Source organism: Chinchilla lanigera, unplaced genomic scaffold (genome assembly GCF_000276665.1).
Source record: "Chinchilla lanigera isolate Chin_1 unplaced genomic scaffold, ChiLan1.0 scaffold00167, whole genome shotgun sequence".
NCBI lineage: Eukaryota > Metazoa > Chordata > Mammalia > Rodentia > Chinchillidae > Chinchilla > Chinchilla lanigera.
The window spans coordinates 1,372,388-1,394,510 of NW_004955568.1; the positions used below are offsets into that span (position 1 = coordinate 1,372,388).

The following is a 22,123-nucleotide window of genomic DNA, read 5'->3' on the forward strand; positions in this document are numbered from 1 at the left end:
ATCTATCTATCTATCTATCTATCTATCTATCTATCTATCTATCTATCTCTCTCTATATATATATTTTTTTCCTTTTCCCTTCCTCCTTCCTTCTTTTCCCCTTTCCCCCATGCCCAGCCCTTTAATCACTCAGCCCTAGTGAGAGAGAGGGGTTTGTTTGAATGGTACACAGTGGAAGAATACATCAGGCATGCTTGACTTAGCTCTTCTCTTCCGTTCTTCAGAAACAGCTGCCTACAGGAAGCCTGCTTTTCACCAGTGCATCTCAAAGGGCAGGCAGTTCCCTACTATGTAGTTCCCTGCTAATTCTGCCTGAGTAGGTCCATCTCTTGAATTCTGCAGGCTGGCTAGCAGGCCATTTGGCTCTTGTATTAAATTCTCTACCTAAGATTTTGTCACCAATGAAGTTGATATTGTATCAGATTTTCTGCTACTGATTTGTTTTATTTACCAATCTGTTCAGCACTTAGCTATGAAAAGAGGGCTATTCATTGGTTCTTCTTGAGGCACTTTTATTATTACATACCCAAGTGTTTGCTCCACTAAAGAAAATGAAAACATGAGGAAGAAAACATTATTGCAACACAATGAAGTTCTGCAGTCAAACTAACACTGGTTTTAAATCCTTGCATAAACTTGACATGACATTTAAACTGAGAGTTTGGCTGGGTATGGTTGTGAATGCCTGTAATTCCAGCACTTGGGATGCTGAAGTAGGAGGATCACCATGAGTTCAAGGCCATCCTGGACTACATAGTAAGTTCAAGGCCAGCTTCAACTACATAGTGAGACCCTGTCTAAAAAAATACAAAAATAAATAAACGAATGAACAAACTGAGACTTGGCTTGCTCAACAATAAAATGGGAATATTATTTATTTTGGGGGGCTAGGCACACAATAGGGAATCAACAAATGATAACTACTGCTAGTTCTACTACCACAAGACTGTAGGAGTTTAAAATATGGGAAAATCTGCAGTTTTTGATAATTATCTAATATCAGAAGGAATGTGATGATTTATATGGCCACTGGACTTAGAAGTGGAGAGATGAAAGGATACATAAAGTTAAGCAATAGTTAAATATGATTCATTCAAAAATACCTATTTATAGATATTACAATTTTATGATCCTGCAAATAAAGGACAGAATCCAAAAGTCACATTACTCCCTATATGAGCAAAATAGGTATCTCTTGTAGAAACTAAAATATTTGACATTTATAACCAGCTAATTGATAAAGTAGACTCCCCCCCAAAAAAGAGAGATGAACTAGGGGATTTTTAAATCAGCATTTTTAAAATGACACATATTCTCATATCCTCAAAACTAATTGAGCCACACAAAATAAGTCTGTAAGAGAAAACATGGTAATGAAATCAAGAGATATACTACGACAATTTCATCACAAATATGAACACAGATTTTATACCACAGATCAATATAAAAAGGTAGAAAAAGGGAGGAACTGAGCTAGCTAAACTTAAGTTAGGAACCCATGACACTGACTGACCTGCTAAAGTAGATACCATAGCACATGTAAGTTTTTAATTTTACTCTTTAATTCTACACTGTGGTCCTGAAATGTCTTCTGTATCATAGCTGGACATGTAACTGGCTCTACAGGGAAGGTAGAGGGGAAGAGATTCTCTTCTGAGAAAACTGATAAAATTCTACTGATAGAAAAGGTTGAAGCATAACGTGGGAAAAATATGTGTTCCAGGAAATAACATTTTAGGAAATATGTAGAGTCACAAAAGACCTGAGCTTAAAATTTCAGCTCCAGCATTTATTAGTTATATGACTAATCCCCACCCTATATTAATGAATTTATGTCTTAGCTTTTTCATCTATAAGTACCGGGTGCTAACCAATTACACCACTGGAGCTTTGCTTTTTCATCTATAATGGAGCCAATGCCACATATTTTACGTAGCTTTGTGAACATGGGCACTAGTTTAAAAACTTGGCACAATGCACTGCATATAATGAGCACTCAATAAATACTAATGTTATAATGAAATTTTTTGTTTATTCCTAAATTCTAATTTCATGGGTCCACTACCATAATTCTAGACAGCAAGTATAAGTACTTCTATTTTTCATAAATGCTTTAAATTGTTATTCCAGTTAATAATAGGTAGATAACTGTTTTTTTAGTACTTAAAAAGTTTTAAGGATCCCAACTTATGGAAACAAAAATCTCACCCCATTAAAAAGCTTTTGTGGGGCTGGGGATTTAGCTCAGCGGCACAGTGCCTGCCTGGCAAGCACAAGGTCGTGAGTTCGATTCCCGGTACTGGAAATAAATAAATAAATAAAATAAAATAAAAAGCTTTTGTACTTCAAAAGAAATCACCAATAGAATGAAGATAACCCACAGAGTGGGAAAACATTTTAGCTAATTGTCCCTAGACAAAGGACTTACATCTAGAACATATAAAGAACTGAAAAAATTCAAACCCCCAAATTCAAAGACCCAATCCAAAAATGGGCATCTGAGATGATACACACTTCTCAGATGAAGAAATACAAATGGTAAATAAATACATAAAAAAATGTTCAACATCATTGGTCACCCAAGAGATGCAAATTAAAACAACGCTGAGATATCATCTCACCCCAGTAAGAATGGCTATTATCAAGAAATCAACCAACAACAAATGCTGGAGGGGCTGTGGAGAAAAAGAAACCCTTCTCCACTGTTGGTGGGAGTGTAGACTGGTGCAGCCACTTTGGAAATCAGTCTGGAGATTCCTCAAAAAATTAGGATTAGAGGTCCCATTCAACCCAGCTATTCTCCTTCTGGGTATTTTTCCCAGAAGAATTAAAAACATCATACCACAGTGATATGTGTGCACCCATGTTTATAGCAGTACAGTTTGGCATAGCAAAATCTTGGAAACAATCCAAATGCCCAACAACTGAGAAGTGGATAAGAAAAATGTGGTATTTTTATACAATGGAGCATTACTCAGCTATAAAGAAAGATAAACTTGAGGCTTTTATAGGTAAATGGATGCAACTAGAGACCATACTCATAAGTGAAATAAATCAGACCCGCATGTGTAAACATTGTATTGTCTCCCTAGTGTAAGTACCTGAAAGGGTAAATAAAACTGAGAGGTACAACAGATATTGTGAAAGGGAAAGAAACCGCTCAATAGGAAAGAATAACTGGGATGAGGGAGAGGAGAAAAGAAAGAAGGATGGGAAAAATATATGTATGTGTGTGTGTGTATACAAGATAGCTAAGATAATTGTACTACTAATTACTATTGGTTTATTGAAAGGAACAGTTAATGCTTACTTGTTTGATCAACCTTGCATACCTATATCTGGTAATCTGAGCATCTACTTTAAAGCTAATAATAGGGAATACAACAACCATTGATTTCCTATCTTGTTCTGAAATTTTGTATCACTTTTATAGTTTTTGTGTTGTTTTGTTTTTGCTTTTGTTATTTGGTTTTTATTCTTTTCTCTTTAAAATAATAACAAAACAGGACTGGCATGGTGGCAGACACCTATAATCCCAGCACTCAGGAGGCTGTGGCAGAAGGATCACTGTGAGTCCAGGACCAGCCTGGGCTACAAAGTAAGCTCAAGGCCATCCTGAACTGCATAGTGAGACCCTGTCTCAAAAAGACCAAATAATAATAATAATGATAATAATAATAATAATAACAATAATAATAATAAACATAAACAAAAAAACCCCAAGAGCATCTTATTGAGAAAAAATATATAAAATGATTTATATGTTTCTCCAAAAAGAAAAAAAGGTATACCTTGCATTTGGGGTCAGATTATTATACCTGAAGAATATAAATATAAACTATTTTGAAAGAAAAAAAGTATTTAGAAGTTATCCTTGACTAGAAAACTCACCTGACTTTCTCTTTCTTTTTTAGCCATGAGTTCAAGTTCCTCTTTGGCATTGCTCAGTTCTTTCTCCAGCTCTGCAACTGTGTCCAAGTCTCCTAAAATGAACATGTAGTCTTTGTTTTAATTACTAAACACATGATGAGAATATATCCTAGCAGTTAAGAAATATCTATGTACTCTTTTTTGTAGCATTATTTATAATAGCAAAATACTGCAATCAATTTACATACTATTCAGAAAAGATGAAATCAACTACAGTATATTTGCACAATAGACTATGGAGCTGTAAAAAAGAATGAGGAAGGTGTTTACAAACATATGGAGTGATTTGAAGATATGTCTAAGTAAAACAAGCTAATTCAAAAGAATTATCTATTAGGAAAAGGGGGAAACATACATATACACATTACATATCCACATATATGGTTCATCTGCTTATGTTTGAAAAAAAAACACACAGGGAGGATAACGCAGAAATGAAACTGGTAACCTGCAAGAGAAAAGTAAAGGCAGAGAAGAAGCTGGGATTTCTGAGTATACTTTTCTATATATTTGATTTTTTAATTGCATTAAATACTTGCTATAATGAAGGAGATAATCAACCCAAATAATTTTTGTGTTTTTGTTGTTGTTTGTTTTGAGACAGAGTCTCACTATGTAGCTCAGATTGGCTTTGTTTTTTTTTTTTTTTTTTTCCAGTACGAGGAATCAAACTCATGACCTTGCACTTGCCAGGTAGGTACTGTGCCACTGAGCTAAATCCCCAGCCCCCTCAGGTTGGCTTTGAACTCACTTTGTGGGCCTGGCCTGCCTCAGACTTGTGGCAATCCTCCTTCCTCAGCCTCTCAAGTGCTGGGACTATAGGTGTGCACCACCAAGCCTGGCCTCATTTTTGAACTCAGTGCTCTTAACTATATACCCTCAGTGGTAAATACCCTGAGAATAGAAAGAATTAAAAGAAATCTGAAGTATTTCACTTAACAGATTGATTGTTGATAGTGTTTTTCATGTAGTAATTCTAGAACTATTTCTGTATATTGTGCAAATGTATAAATATTTTGAAATATATTGATGTTAAAGGTAACCAGGATTATCAATGTTAGGAGAAAGAAGCTAAAAATATACAATGAGAAAAAAAGAATGTGTATTGTTTAACCGGCAGGAACTATATTCTCTTTCTCTGTCTTTCTCTGACACACACAAACACACACACATATATACACACATTTTTAAAAAAATTCATTGCAAATTCGGTTCACTTAAAAGGGTATAGAAGCAAATGACACCCATATAGCAAGGAACACACCATGTGCTCAGATCTTAGTTTCAAAATGTTATCACCTATTAAAAGAACCAAAGAGCTTCTTCCATTAATGGTTGATTGCAAAGCTGACATAGGTGAAGTAAAAGATGATTATAGCATCTTATGTGCCAAAAACTATGGGAGTCCTCAAAAATTGATGAGGAAACAGAAAAAGAGTTCATAGACGTTTTTATTGGCCTAAGTTGGGCATCAAATAGAACAACAACAGAAATAGGTAATACAATGATTTTCCTAAGACATGATCCATACTGAAACGAACCAAAATTGAGGTGGGAAGACAGGAAAAATAGCTCTTTATAAATTTTACCTACTAATACATAGAGAAGAAATTTTAGAAATATAAAAATTATTCTAAATCGCTAGTGTAAGAGCTGGTTTAGGCAAGATCAGAGGGTGTTAAAGCCACTAACTGTTCGGAAACATAACTGTCAATATCTCAAGATATCAGCTGGTAGATTACTTATTAATTATAAAGGGAAAAATAAATCTTTACAGTGATGAGATCTTTCAGACAGTGTAACCTTAACCAAATGACTAAGCTTAATATCACCAAGGATGATAAAACTAATTAATATACACTGATATGATGTGCTGAGAAAAGCATCACTCATACAGTGTTCTTGCCAAAAATGTTTAATTTGAACCCAACCATGAGGAAACAATCAGAGCCAAACTGAAGAACATTAACTTGGATTCTTAAAAGTTCCCAATGTCACAAAAGACAAAAAAAGGGTATAAAACTGTTCTAAATCAAAGAAGACTACAGAGACATGCCATTGTAGCAAATGTATGATCCCTGAGGTGGGGCATTCAGGGGTACAGACATGGACACAACTATAGAAAATTTTATTGAGACAAGAGGAACTTTGAATATGGACTGTATATTAGATACTAAGACAACATAAAGATCAAATTGCCTGAAGAGGATAAATACATCGATATATAGGAGAATGACAGTGTCCCTAGGAAATACTTAACTAAAGTGTCTGGGGATGAAATGTCACGGTGCCTATAAGAAATACTCCAGTGGTTCCGAAAAAATGTGTGTGTGTGTGTGTGTGTAAAGAAATAATGTGCAACTGGCAGAGATATTAACAACTGATAGAGCCTAATAAAAATGTATATGGGTTTTCACTGTTCTGTTTTGTCACTTATAGTCTATAGTTTTAAAATTTCCAAAATAAAAAATTGGGAGAAAAGTATGGTATTTTTAAAAAGACAAATATAAAGTAAGTTAAACAACATTAACATTCTTTACTCTGACTAACTAGCATAGTTTTCCAACTACACAATGACAATTTTTGAGATTTTCAAATTCTCTATTATTCTACACTGTGATATATACACAAAATTTCTGTAATTGTTAATATCAATCAAAAAACCATAGGATGATTTCCTAAGTCTAGAACCTTTCCTAGCATTATAATCACTACCTTATTAATCATCATGAGTTGGTACATGCAAAACTCGCTGAGAAGTACCTTCTTTAAGGCTATCCTAAACACCAATCTTTGTCTCAGAGATTCCAGTCCAAGGTATCCACTTGAGTTATGCTCCCACCACGCACAGAATTCGGTTCTCTTTAGAGAGTTCAAGCCCTGAAACCATCACTTAGATAAGGCTTAGCTTCAATGTATATTGCTCATCCCTTCCAATACCTCAATATAAGTGATAGAAAGTTATAGGGACCATCCCTAGCCTTAGATATCCAGAAGCTGTCAGTTCTATGGGCCCTGCTATCCAGGCTTGGAAGCACTACATCTGGCATTTCTGAATTCTGGTAAAGCTATTTAAAAAGAGCTAGGATGCAGTTTCCCTGAACCAAATTCTGAACCCAGAGCAATAAGCATTAATCAACACAAGGTAAGGGAAATTCTTAGAAGTGACATATTTCCAGCCATTCAGGAGAATCCAGACTTTATTTTTCATTAGCCAATCTATTAATACAGAGAGACAAGAAAAGAAAAACAAAAGGTTTCTTCATGAAGTGAAATTTGATACTTACCTAATGTGGACCTGGGTATGCTGGCATCCTCTTTAGTAGTCAGTGAAGTGCTATCTCTGGAGGGTATTTGCATTGACCCCTAAAAATTGGAAGAATTGGGAGATTTAGGAAAATGCAGGAATTACGAACATAATGACAAGACTTGGAACAGTCTCATACAACCTGTATTACAATTATTAAACATATGAAACTGAAACACATTAAACTGATATGTATGAAGAAAATGCTGTCAACATGAAAATCTACATGAGTCAATAGTTCTTACTTGGTCAGTCTGCTCTCCAAAATGAGGGCCGATGGAGGTAACTTGAGCTGGTTGGTTTGAGATGAGTGCTTGGGCCATCATGAAGTCTTTCCCTCCTAAATACTGGCGCAGGGCCTGTAATTCTGAATTTCTTTCCATTAGGGCTTGCACTATCTTCTCTGAAGCAGCCTAGTAAGAAATCATAAATAACATCAGAAAGATACTGTAGTAAAATAACTACTTATAAAAAGTCACTAGGATCCTAAGAAATAGTTTTTGTGCTTTCAGTTTAAAAAGAAAAACAGTCAAGTGAGTGGCAAGGTTTCTCACAGGCTCGACACTGAAAAAACTGTAAGACATCTATTGCAAATAAAAGAATCTGAAACAGTAATTGCTAGAACTCAATCAGACGAAAGAGTCAAGATTCCGGTTTAAATTGAGAAACAGGTGTCTTTGTTCAGCTGTTTCTTTGACATGGATTGCTCTTCACCTAAACATATTTATGATCTGCTGACTTCACATAACCTCATCAGATTTGCCTTCCCTGCACTTCCTACCTAAAAGAACAAACTCATGGGTCAAAGGGCACAAATGTTCACCTATAAGATTAGTAAATTAGGGGACTCTAATAATTTCCTCTCTCCCTGTATTCTCTCCTGCACCTGGCATGTGTATTTCCTAAGGGCAACTTAGTGCTGACTCCCAAGTACCCAGAACAATGTACAGCACATAATGAGCACTTGATATATATTTACTGAATGAATCAATTATCCAGATAAGCATCTTTATTAGACCACATGGTCAGGGAAATCTAAACTTCAAAATCACTGAAGCCATCCTGTTCCATTTCAAATCCCACAGTTTTCTAAGGCAGATGATGGCACAATAAGGGAAAGATCTAGAACACTTGTGATTATTAATGCATAGAAATTCTGCACTTAATAATAGCAGCTGGAAAAAATAAGTATTGGAGATATAAATGACGAATTGGAACTATATCAACTATATCATAGTACCAACTGACTCAAGGGAGAAATACTAGTTTTTTAATGAAAAGCTGAGGTCTTCTAATTTCTAACAGAAACACAAATTCCAATTTCAACAAATAAAAATTTAGGCTCTTTGGAGATTTAAACGTAACAATTTTAGAGGTATCAATACATTTTTAATGTTTATTAGTAAAAGTGTCCATGAAAATTATGGGGAAAAACTATAGTAAAAAGTACATCTGTTATCTACCTAGCATGGTACACTTTTCCTAGTAGTGCTGCTTTCAGCCTTGCTCCTCCAGTGTGGTCTACGAGCAGTATCACTATCTCCTGCAGGCTTATTAGAAATGTGGATTCTTGGGTCCTCATTTCTACCTCCAGGAGGAAGCTCAGAAGCCTGTGTGTTGCTATTCAGATGACTCTTCTGCATATAAAATAAGCATGATTCTTTCAAATCAGAGATTAAAATGAAAACTCAAAGCCTTGTTAGTTTCTTGCCAAAGACATAAATGATCTACAAATTTTCTGCTCTAGAAGCAACTTCTGAGGCACATGGCAGGATGTGCCTAACAAAATGTGTATAACTTCAGCTGGCCAGAAAATTAGAAAAATAGAATATAACCATCCATAATATACAAAGACATAGTAAATATTACGGTTAAACAACACAGGCAAGTAAGAATCTAGCTTCTTCTAAAATTGACTAGGGGGATGCACAGCTGGTCACAGATCCCTGAAATGCAGTACAACTAGCATCCTTTGGCCTTGAGGGGAAAAAAATAAATGAAAATGAGGAAAAAACAACAATTTCCTTCTTAAATAGCTATGTACCATTTTTGGACATTAATGTATCCCATAATATTGCAAGATTATTCATTCGCATCATGGCCTTTGAAAAATATGATCTTTTATTCCCCTAAACGTAACCTGGATTTTACAAGAAATAAGAATATACGTTAAGTGTAGTTTTTACAAATCTTGGCTATAAATATAAACTACTACTCTAGCCTTTGTAATTTAGAAACAAAAGTAAAATACTCCAGAACTCTAAAATATGATCAGAGCATTAAGAAAAAGCAAATGCACATAATAAACTTAATGAATACATTTATTATTTAAGCATACTTCCAAACAGTGTTCAAAAAATCTTACATATTTTGATGTAAAACTGTAGTCTAGTTTTAAGAAGGAAATAGAAGGAAAGAACCACAGAGTTGACTGTATAATGATATAACATGACACAAGTGATGCTTTTCTGGTCTGGGCATAGTCCTTACTTGGCTGTCCTGCTCCCTGGTGCTCATAGACTGAAGCAGGCTCTGAATCTCCATTTCATGTTCCATAGTGTGCTTGTTCCGATCACTAAGAAGATCCTGCAGCATCCTTTCTTTTTGCTGCAGACGCTGGCACAGCTCCTCAGCTATTTCACTCTGTCCTGGTCCAAGTTTGCAGAGCAGTGTTGCACTAAGATCCTAATGCAGAGAAAGTAATGTAAGTTTCTGGAAAAAGGAATTTCTTCTAGTACATGTCAAAGGGCTTATAAGGACCTGTCATAGAAGAAAGAGCTATGAAGTTCTTGAGGATAATATCAAGTGGTATTCATGCTTGTTTTCCCAGATCTAGCACTGGCCTGTGACACAGAAGGCTGGAAATACATGTTCAGTAAATGAATACTAACAGTAGAGAAACTTACATATTGTTCTCTGAAATAAGTCCTTTCTCCCATTTGCTCAGAGGATATAACAATTAATGTTAGATGAGAGCAAATGGATGTTCAGCTCATTTATTTCATTTATTATCTCCTTACTATAATTTTTACTGGAAATACGAAATGATAAGCTAAAAAAGAAAACCAAAATCCATATCAGCAGGGTAATGTAGATCTTATTTTTATAGTAAGCACCAGTACGTGGTAGTTAAAACTCTGCAGCCATACGGTCTGGGTTGAATACGGGTTTTGCCACTTACTTAGCAAAGTAAGCATGTTTACCTGAGGCAAATTACCTTTAGAGGTCTGTTTCCTTGTTTGTAAGACAGGGATAACAGTATCTCCCTCATTAACTTGGGAGGACTCAGTAAGTTAATATCCATTAAGCTCTTAAAACAGTACCTGAACCAGCATAAGCACTATAAATAATAAAGGTTAGTAATCATATTATAGATGTATTTTTTAGATCTAATTATTTCTCACATAACTTTTTTTTTTTGGTACTGGGAATTGAACTCAGGACCTTGTGGTTGCCAGGTAGGCATGTGCCGCTGAGCTACATGCCTAGCCTCATGTAACTTCTTTGAGAAAGATAACTGTCATCTCAAGTTTATGGGGTACGAGTTCTAGTGAAAATCAATGACTTGTCCAAGTACACAAATGTTTTTAAAGACTTGGGTCACTGGTCTCCTAGACCTCAAGATTCTTAACTCAAGGCTAAGATTATAAAATCACTAAGCCAACTGTATTTAAATTAACTGAAGTCTTACCTCCACTTCTTTGTTTCTGTCATGCAGAGATGTCTGTAACTGCTGAATAATACTCTCTTGTTCCTTCTGCCAATGGCCAAACTTGGTTTCCATTTCTTCTTTCAGCCACTGGAGGTTCTGACAGGTAGCGGTTAACTGTTCCACCTCTAGGCCTTTGGCCCTCAAGAGACTCTCCATGCTCTACAGTCACAAAGAGAGCAACCATAAGTCAAGGCATACCCATGTTCCTCAGGAGACACAATAGACCAGATATACTTGTAAATTATCACCTATCAACTTTTTTGCAAGAGGCAAAAATTGAGCATCTAATCTACCATACCAATCTATTTTGTAATTTTAGAAATTTTTATCTAGTTTGTGGAGAGAAAAATGTAAGTATATGATAAAATGAAGCACTTTGGAAGAATTACTCTCTACAGAGAAAGCAAATGACTTCTTTAAAAATTGACAGATAGTTACTTACATAAGTCTATAGCAAGTATGCAAAAAAATCTATGGTAAATACTAATAAAATAAGTACTCTAATCATGCCATTACATGGACATGTATATATTAATGAGAAAAACACAACAGTTGCACCCAGGCAATGAGTATATAAAAGGTATATAAGTGGGGGTGTGTATCTATAGAAAAAGATTAGAAATAAACTAGGATTATGGAACTAGATATCAATATTCATTGCTTCTCCCTACAAAGTTCATAATATCAATGAAAACAGAAGTGGTAAAATCTCTCACTTCCAAGACTACAATGATGGAATTCGTGAATACTATTTTTTATTTGTATTTTTTTTCTTATAAAAGAAAATACTCTGGCTTTCAGAAAATGAGGGAGGAGGCTGATGCTTCAAGCTTAGAATGTAAGTAAAAGAGAAATATCAATCAATGATAATTTTGCTCTTACTTGCATGGTAGCTTCGTTGGAGGAGAGGACACCACGGAGTCTCTCTAAGTCATGATCTCGCTCTCTCACAGCAAGATGAAGCTGACGCAGCTCTTTGTCTTTCTCTTCGAGAGCACAGAACTTTTCATCTATAGCCCGCTGTAAGGAAAATAAAGGTCCTGAACTTCAAAAGATTCACCATCCTCATCACCCTTCTTCAATAAAATTCGAAATGTGAAGGAATAGAAAACCAAAACCCCAAAGCAAAAATTAAGTAGACATAAATTTTAATATATCTATGTAGAAAGAGCATAGTGAATAAAGTTATGCTACATACCTCTAGAGCAACAGCCCTGTCTTGTATTCGCTGCCGAAGTTTCTCAAGCAACATTTCATTTGCTTCAAGAGTTTTGTCTGAATTATCTCGATACTGTAGGAGCTCCTGAAATTCCTAATAAGTCCAAAAAATATTTTCTTCTCTTTACTTATCCAGTACTAACTGAATTCCTATATTTTGCCAACTACGTTGTTATTCAGAATAAAAACAAGAATGATCATTTTTCTCAGGGGAAACAAGTCTAGCAGAGATAAGAGACATGTAAATTGTTAGCTAGCCTGCAATATTCAATTTACATAATACATAAAATTAACAATTTAGTCACACACTACCATGCACATGAGCCAGCTTTAAGAATACAGGGTTTGGGGGCTGGAGATTTAGCTCAGCAGCACAGCGCCTGCCTGGCAAGCGTGAGGTCTTGAGTTTGATTCCTGGTACCGGGTAAAAAAAAAGAATATAGGGTGTGTTACCTGACTTGGCCTAAAAGTGTCAGTAAAGACCTTACAAAGGAGATAATATCTGCCACCAATCTTAAATAACTAAGACTTCCCAAAGGTAGAGATGGTGATGATATATTATCCGTCAGAGAGGAAAAAAAACATACACAATATATATATGCTATGAAAAAATGATGCACTCAGCAAAATGTAAGGGATTTTATGTAAAATTTAGAGTAGTAGGCAAAACTGATTACTCTTCTTAGTGCTCCATTTCACCCTAAAACTTTCATTCTAGCACTTAACTCTATGAAAGTTTATACCAATGTCATGTCCTACTAGACTGACAGAAGTAGCCAAATCTCTTTGTCTTCCCAATCCCTATTGTAGTACAGTGTTTGATTCACAAAGGTACTTAGTAACCATTTGTTGAATACTGTTTGTCTTTCCAGCCTATTTGTATTGTTTCTTACTTACTGATCAGCATCTTATTCATGGATTATATTTTCTGTTTTTTTAATCTTCCTGATTTCCACCACTCAATGTTCTACTTGTAGCAAATATTCAACACAAGTGATTAACACCTTAAGGATATATGAACAGAAATGTCAGAGCTTTTATTGAGATCATGTAAACTCACCTGAAGCAATTGCTCTTTATGACTCAGACTACAGTTTAAATGTTCAATGTTTTGCTCCTGTGTTCGAATCTCATTGTATTTTTCAGCCTCCAGGGTACGAAGCTGTTGGTTCTTATTCTGCAATTCTCCCTGTAAATGCTGCAATGCTTTTCGCAATTCCTGAATTGAAACATTCACTTTTTAAAGCAATCTAAAATTTCATTTGGTCATTAGATATAGAGATCTTAAAACTTTCAAGACATAACGAAATATAAAGAACTAGAAAGCAACATCATTAAAATTGCCACAGAAATATTACATATTAGCTGGAGCTGAATATAGGAAATTATAAAAACTGTGAATGGTGGTAGGAAATAAGTTTGATTTATAGATCAATACTTATTTTTTTTGTTAAAAAAATAGCTCTACTAAGCAGGGCTCTGCTCTACTATAAACCTAAATCCTTTAAAATAAGCTTAAGGGTAGACTATTTCTGCCATCTTTTCTAAAGAACTCATGAAGGCTCTATCAATTCATTTTCTTAATTTGCCATATGCAGTATTTTTCTAATAATAAAATCAGTAATTTTTAAACTGTTACTTTAGATACTCTCCAAAATATTTGTCAATTAAAATTTAGGACATGTTTCCTTTAAGTATACAACAAAAAGTTAAGAATTATTTCCATTCTCATCCTTCCATCACTCCTCAACCCTCCAAATCACGAAAATTTTAATATTTCTAGGGGAATTCAGGAATAATATTTAACCTTCAAAGTATTAAACAAAGGAGACGCTTCAAAAATTAGTTTTAAATCTGAGTATTTTACAGGCAAAGGAAAAAAGCCATATGCTGTAAGATAACAAGATAAAGGAACAATTTTTAAATTATGCATATTCTTAAAAATCACATGGCTAATTGTGTGTATCATTCCTTTGACCTGGACATTCTTGCTCACTTTTCTGTACAGCTCACTTTTACCCCACCCTTCCAGAATAACCTGAGATACTGTGTCTTTCATGACGCTTTCCTTGATTCCCTTTCTCAGCCCCACCCAGAGATTCCTTTAGAACCCTAAGCATAACTCTCTAGTATTAACCATACTCTAATTCTGGTCATGTGACCATTTCTCATACTAAATTACAAGTAACTTAAGAGGAAAGAGCCTGTGGTATTTTCCATTGAATTTTCAGGACACAGGCCAATATTCAACAAATGAAACAAGCTAACAAATATTGCAGTGAATTATACTCCGATTCAGTAAATACTGTAATCAAGGGTTCCAGTTCAAAACCAACTGTCCTGATAAAAAGCAATTGTCAGGGCAAAGTCAGCACTGAGGGCTACAAAATGGTTAATGATTTACCTGGTTATGTTTCCAAGAAGCCTCCTTCTGCTTTTCTCTCTCATGTGTTGCAGCCTCCACAAACTGCACACATCGCTTGGCATCGGCCAGCTGGCGTTCCTTCTGTCTTACTGACCTCTGCAGTTTCTGTATTTCAAGCTGGCTGCAGAATAAAGCACTCTGAAGATCAAGCAGAGCCACCTGTTGCTGAGCTTGAGAGGTACCCTCAGAGGTCTGAGAAGACAGCAGAAATCATAATGACAAGAACAGCAAAAACCAAGTACCGAAAGGACTATGAACACAAAATTAAGACTGCAGCTGAGAAAGACACATGCCCAACTGCAGTTTCCCCTCTCTCTGTGACCCTCACATACATGAAGTTGTCCGAGCTGGCTTTGGTGCAGCATTTCTCGAAGCTTTGCCATTGTGTCATTTTGGCTTTCAATCACCTGGTACAACTCCTCAGTCTAAAAAAAAAGAGTGCAAACACCAAGCATGTTAGTAAACTGAAAATAAATCCCATTATTTGTGCCCAAACTTTTCCCAGTTGATATTTGTTATTATGCCAATAATTAATTTCTACAAAATATAGAATATTCATCTACATTCATGGAACAAATCATTTCTTCACAGGTCTGTGACTCCTAAATGTTTTACCTCACTTTCCCTGCTTTTCAGAGTTTCCTTGAGGTTTTGAATTGTGCTATCTTGCTTTTGAGATGACTCCTGAGCATATTTTAGTTCACAGCTCATTTCGTGCAGTTTGTCTTGAAGAATCTGAATTCAGAACAACAGCAAAAAGGTTTGTTGGGTGAAATGATATGTTTTAACCCTAAATGCAACCAAAAGTCCTTTCTCCAATCTATAATTTGACGAACTCCTTAGGAAACATTGCCTTGTTATTTTTTTCTACATACAGTAACCATTTAAGTTTTCAGCCAACCAAAAAGAGAAAGTAATAGGAAATATGAGATACTTCCTTCAATACTTGTGGACTCAATTCTCACTCACTGTGCTTTCTCTATGATGGAGCTATTCACATGAGTCACTGTAGATCCTTTACATAAGCTCAAGAAGCTTTAGCTAACTAGCATAGAACAGTATACTACATGAGCACACAAAGCCAGAAGCTTAGCATCCTAGATTGTTAATTTTTTTCTAAGTAAATGTTATAATCCACAAGTGAGAAGTTAAGCTAAAGTCATAATCAAAAACTTCCTGTCTTGGTGCCTTACACAATTAAGACTGCATACAAGTTTTAATCAAACAACCAAAAACACCAGAAATTCTGACCCATGAATATACAGCTAAAATCTACATGAGAGAGGAAAGAACTATAGTTTTGAGGGAAATATTCTGTAAAGCACTGAGTCCACAGCTATCATCTCCCAAGTCCTACTCAGTGTAACACTCAGGACAGAGCCGGTCACATCCTCAGGAAAACTTCAAGTGCACAGTACTGATTGTACCTTGTTGGTGGCCTCTGTTTGCTGGATTTTTTCTTGAAGTGCTGCCAAATGGGAGTCAGATACAGACTGCGCACTTGTAGTGGTCTCATTTGAATTCTGCATTTGTTGTCTGAGTAACTCTTCGGGCACTGACTATAAAAAAGCAAAAAGACAAGTTGAGTTAAATGCAGTCAACAGTAAGTTTTATGTTTAAATGTCTATAGCTTTGCCCAAGATTTAGAAAAGCAGAGCTGTGCACCAATTTTTATCATTATGACTTGCTGAAATAGTCCTGTTCCTTGGTAAGAGGACTGATTCACCTCTACCCTTAGTATGCTTTCTAACCCACTCGCACAACAGCACCTAATCCAAGGCTAAAGAGAAGGTGGGGGTGAAGAGAAGAGGAAGTTTTAATAAGGAAATGCTTATAATGATTAAATGTTTGCTTTATACTGTTTTTAATCAGAGAATTGAAAATGCATATGGATTAAACTTTGAAAAGAAGTTAGACATTATTCCAGTTACCTTTCTTCCAAAATGCTTACTCATATTACAGGAAAAACTGGCTGATTTTGAATATGGACTATGTATTAGATAATACTACTTTATCAACATTAAATTTCTTAAATTTGTTAACTATACTGTAGTTGGTGAAAGATGTCCATGGGTTCAGGAAATATATGCAGAAGTATTTACAATAAAGTTGTATAATAGCTACAGCTAATTCTTGCATGGTTCAGGAATTTAAAAAGCAAGGTATGATGGTGCTCATCTGTAATACCAGCACTCTGGGAGGCTGAGGCAGGAAGAACACAAGTTTGACCCCAGCCTGAGAAACTTAGTGACTCAGTAATTTAAAATGGGGTGGGGATGTAGTTTAACACAAAGGCCCTGGATTTAACCCCCAGTACCACAATGATACTGATAATGTTCTTAGAGCAAAGTAAAAATGGTAAAACAATGTACAAAATATCAGCAACTAGTAAATCTGGGTAAGGGGTATATGGGAATTCTCTGTACTTCTCTTATACTATGGAAATGCTCCCACTGATTTCAACAGGAACACGGGAAAGGCTCTTGGAAGAGACAAACTATTACCCTGGATAGGGCCTGGGGGTAAAGCTTGGTGGTTGAGCACAGAGGAATGTGTAAGCCCTGCATCTGATCTGAAGGAAAAGAAATTACCCCAAATCTAAAAAGAGGGATAGGAGTAGAGTGTGCTAATGGATACAAAATACTGACCTCTATTACCTTTACAGTAACCATATAATTTATTATCAATCACATCAAACCACTTTTAGGACTTGAAAGGGCACATGTAATAATTATATCAGGATAACAAGTATAACTATCCTAAGCAAAGCTGGATATTCTGTTGTCCTCTTTATAAGTCCATTCCTATTTCCGAAAAGCTAGTAAAGTCTGTTTTCCCCTACTATACTATTTGGCAACTCAAAAATTTCAAAATTCTAAAAGGCAAAAATAGGAAAGTGGTATTAAGAAATATTACAGAGTACTGCCAGGAAATGAAAATAATCATGAAGATTTTGACAAGCTGATGGAACAGCTTGTAAAAGAACCTAGAGTTCTGACATCATCCTCTAGAGCCTAGACCTCACTGCTTATTTACACAGAAATGTGAGTGAAAAGGACTCATTGGTCTTTCTTATGTCTACTGAGTACCATTTACTAGTACAGCAACCATTAATTTCATTCATTCTGTCTCTCAATATGTACCTGGCCAGTGCTCTATGGTAGGCACTGTTCTAGAGATGAAGCACTGGAGGTCAAACAAAGTCATTATTCTGTTCAAACATAATACAAAAACAAATACATACGATGTAAAATAGTGATGAGCTCTCTGCAGTTAAATAGGAAAGCATTACAGAGAGTGGCTGCTTAAGTTACACCATACTGATCAGCGGAAAGTCTGCATGAGATAGCATTTAAATGGAGATCTGAATGAAATGGAGCCAGCCCTACAAAGACCAGCAAAGGATCAACCTGACAGAGGCAAGAGCTAATGGAATCTGAGAAAGGACTATGTTGTGGAAGGACATTTTCCAAGTGAAATGCCACGTGAGCCATGTGTATAATTTTTAACTTTCTAGTAGCTTCACAGGATGATTAAAAAATAAATGCATTTAATTCTGATATTTTAATACATCCAGAAATATTACAAATATGTAATGAATATAAAAACTACTTAGTTTTTTTCTAAAATTCAAGGTACTACATATTTTATACTCACAGCACATCTCAATTTGAACTAACCACATTTCAAGTGCTAAATAGTAACATAAAGCTAGCTGGAGGCTGGTTTACTGGATAGCTCAGGGCAAGAGTGAAATGGGTAAAAGGGCACAGTGAAACAAAGTAGAAAGGTAGACAGGGGTGAGGTCATACACAATCCTCATACAGCAGAGCTAAAAAAATCAGATTTCATTCTAATTGAAATAAGAATGGATTGCAGTGTTTTTAAACAGAAATCAACTGGGATGGGGGAAAGGAGAAAAGAACGTGTGTGTGTATATATATATATATATATATATAAAAATACATATATATATGCACACACACATGCAAGATAGCTAATTGTACTACTAATTTCTATTAGTTCATTGAAAGGAACAGTTAGTGTTTATATTGTTTGATCAATCTTACATGCCTATATCTGAGCAACTACTTTGAAGATAACAATATGCAATATAATAACCATTGTTAATTTCCTATCTTGGTTTGAAATTCTGTAGGGTATTTGTTTTTTAAATTCTCTTAAAATTAATAAATAAATAGATAGATAGAAAGAAAGAAATCATCTGGGCATGGTGGCGCACGCCTGTAATCCCACTACTCTGGAGGCTGAGGCAGGAGGATGACTGTGAGTACAAGGTCAGCTGGGTTACAAAATGAGATCAAGGTCCGTCTGAACTCCATAGCACAACCCTGTCTCAAAAAGGCAAAACAAAACAAAAATAAATAGAAATCATATATATGAATTTTCAAAAGATGACTCCAGCTGCTCTTGGATGATGATCTGTGGGAACCAGGAGCAGAAATAGAGAGGTCAGTGAGGAAGCTAGTGAGGGCAAGTGAAAGATAACTGAAGCTTTGGTTATTAGTGGTGGTAATGGAGAAGGAATAAGTGGATGGATTTGGATGTGTTTTGAAAGTACAGTTAACAAGAGTTGCTGGCAGACTAGATGGTGGGAGAGAGAAAGAAAAGGATACTGATTCCTAGAAAAATTACTTAAGATATTTGTTGTTATGAGCATAAAGGAAGCCCTTGAAATAATGTGAATTGTATCACACCATTGAGAGATAGAATGGTTTTAATAGATATTTATAAATCTGACTGATAAATTTATCATTAATATAATGGTAAAACATTCTCTATAAAATGGCATTTTACTTACTTCATCAATGTAAAATACATTTTCTATAACATCTACTATAAAATATTTTGAAATTTAAACTATAACAAGCAAAATTAAATAAAATAGCTTCATGATTAAAATGGGAGGCAAGGCAGACATACTTATTCATTTACTTCAAACCAAAGAATCAGTGCTGTGAAGGAAAATTTATAAACTAACCAGCTGCTCCTATTCCATTATACATACAAGGAAACAAACTTACAGAAGGTAAGTAATTTGTCCTAGTTTACACAGGAAATAGGGAAAAGGATTCAATTAAACTGAATGCACTCAAATTGGTATCTTTTATTTGTATAAACCCACTTCTTACCATGCCAGGAACACTTCAGGATCAAAAGTTTTTGTTGAATGAATAAATGAATAAGACTAAAAACAAAAAGGTCTGTCCCCCAATTCCCTGTCCAATGTTCTGATCCCTCACTCTCTTAGATATAAGATCATATACACACGAATACATGTGAACACACATACACACATACATAAGAACAGTAATTTTAAAGCCATAGAGTGCCACAGCAAAGTATATTATGAACCTGGATCTTATTTGCACACATCTTACCATGAAGTCATAGGAAGACTAATTCCACCAATATAATGCATTAATTTAAAAGCTGGATGATGTTTGTTTCTTCATTTACAATAATTTATTATTTTATATATCAGAAAAATGTCCTTTCAAATAGCGGTCTGGCAAAAGAGCACTTAGTTACAGTGAGTCAAGAAATCATAATGAATTGTGAAGTACAAAGTACATAAACCAATCATTAGAGCCTAAAATCAGTAATCTTTATTTGGTAGAACTAGTGTTATTCCTCAGATTTTTAGCTACTAAGATCACGTCGTTATGATAATGTAATTTATACTAAGTCAGTTTTGACCCAGCATCAGAAAAAGGGAATTTCTTTGAGGCCTAATGTTGGACTGTAAGTTATCTAGGTCTTTTCAGTTAACAGTATTTTCTTGGCTTGATCTAGTCCTCACAACAGTGAGTCACAGATCTCAAACTGTGGTAATTTTTCATTCTGTTTTAATAGAAGACAAACAAGAACCGTCACCTAGTGTAAAACTAAAGGCCTAGTCTATGAGCAGTACTAATGGCTACACTTTCCAAACGCCTAAATGACTTAATACCGCTAAACTATGAGGGGGATGTTTTATTACAATGACAAACGACCAGACATTGGCATTGCAAAGCTGGAAGCAAAGATCTGCTCTTTGACTTTAGAAGGGAATGGGCCAGGTTTCTCTGACTTGCTGTTTACTAAGGGACCACATGCCTGCTACCATAGTTCTTCTACTTTGGGGCCAGATAATACAGAAGGAAGTTATAGAATAAGGCTTCAAACCTTTCTTTATTGTATCTGAAAAGCCTTGGGTCTTTAGACATAAATTTTACTGAAGGCAAATAAATAATTTTGCACAATATCAGAAAAGCAGCAACCAGGAGAAATACATACTATTCTTTAATATAAGAGAAAGAAGGAAGGAAGGAGGAAGGAAGAAAGGGCAAAGCAAAACAGAAAACAAAAAAGGAACAAAGGAGAGAAGGGAAGAAGGAAGGGAAACACAGGAAAGGCAAGCAATCAGGAAGAATCCTTATATCGATAGCTAACAGTACATACGATGAGGGAGGTGAAGGATTAAACAAAGGAATCAAAATCACCTAACAGAACAATCTCATCTTTTAGAATAACAGGTTCTCTTCCGATTTGTAGTATAATTTAACTAAAGAAAAATTTTTCTTTCACCCTGTTTTTTTCTATGAACTAAAAACAAAACACCCCAAAAAACAAAAAAACAACCAATATGTCTAGGTCACCTAGCTGGGGCTTTGTCCTATAGCATAATAGCTCTTAAGGAGCTTAAAAGGCTGTCAGATGTAAACAGATCAAGTGCCCAGACTAAAATATATATTTTATTTACAAATCAAGTGCCCAGATTAAAATATATATTTTATTTACAGATCAAGTGCCCAGATTAAAATATATATTTTATTTACAGATCAAGTGCCCAGACTAAAATATATATTTTATTTACAAACATTTTGTGCCCAATTTATTATCTGTTCTCCTACATCCTCAATTATTACAGAACATAGCATAGTAATGAAACGTTTCTTGAAGTTGAATGTTATTTTCTCCTTCATCTTAGTGTTTTATTATTCTACAAAATGTAAGCCAAGTGACAGCAAATAGGTCAAATTCTATTATTTTAAAGTTCTAATGTCCAAAGTTAGTGAGGTAAAGGGACTTGACTACAGTTATAGTTACCATAGTTTATACCTGCTCTATAGTACTGGCTTCCTATTTTCTGTTTAAATTTTTATAGTGATACCAAGTTTATATACAATAGAAATATTTGTCAAAAATTTCATGTGACAATCAACAATTTCATATTATGAAGCTCTAAATTTCTGAAATTAGGTTTATCAGTACCAGACTTCTCCAAAATACCTTCTATATTGTCCACCTTTACAATGGTACCACTAAATAATTTGTATCAAATGGAATGTGCCAGGTTTTTCAAAGTTAGTCGAACCTACCATTTACTGTTGATATGGAAACAAAACAGCATCTGTCAGGTCCCTTTATATAGATGAATTTAGAACGGTGGTCTGTAATCAATCGGACAGAAATGAGTTCAAACTAGGACCAAATGCAATTCTCTAGTCATTAAGAAAACAGAGCA

At 35.2% G+C, this 22,123-nt stretch overlaps 1 protein-coding gene across 15 annotated transcripts in view; it reads right to left on the bottom strand.

Annotated features, from left to right (window-relative positions):
- The window catches only part of Pde4dip (phosphodiesterase 4D interacting protein), a 225,299-nt gene that overhangs the window by 51,335 nt on the left and 151,841 nt on the right, over window positions 1-22,123 (bottom strand). For all 15 annotated transcript variants that reach the window (XR_265041.2, XM_013509345.1, XM_013509340.1 and 12 more), the window contains 12 exons: window positions 16,020-16,151; window positions 15,208-15,327; window positions 14,925-15,017; window positions 14,572-14,784; window positions 13,228-13,386; window positions 12,148-12,261; window positions 11,832-11,969; window positions 10,929-11,108; window positions 9,728-9,922; window positions 7,483-7,650; window positions 7,218-7,296; window positions 3,892-3,983 (listed from right to left, as the gene is read on the bottom strand). Coding sequence is in view for 14 of the 15 variants with exons in the window: in XM_013509345.1 (XP_013364799.1) it covers window positions 3,892-3,983; window positions 7,218-7,296; window positions 7,483-7,650; window positions 9,728-9,922; window positions 10,929-11,108; window positions 11,832-11,969; window positions 12,148-12,261; window positions 13,228-13,386; window positions 14,572-14,784; window positions 14,925-15,017; window positions 15,208-15,327; window positions 16,020-16,151 (1,683 nt within the window). In the remaining variant the exon portion in view is untranslated. The remainder of the gene's footprint in view (window positions 1-3,891; window positions 3,984-7,217; window positions 7,297-7,482; window positions 7,651-9,727; window positions 9,923-10,928; window positions 11,109-11,831; window positions 11,970-12,147; window positions 12,262-13,227; window positions 13,387-14,571; window positions 14,785-14,924; window positions 15,018-15,207; window positions 15,328-16,019; window positions 16,152-22,123) is intronic.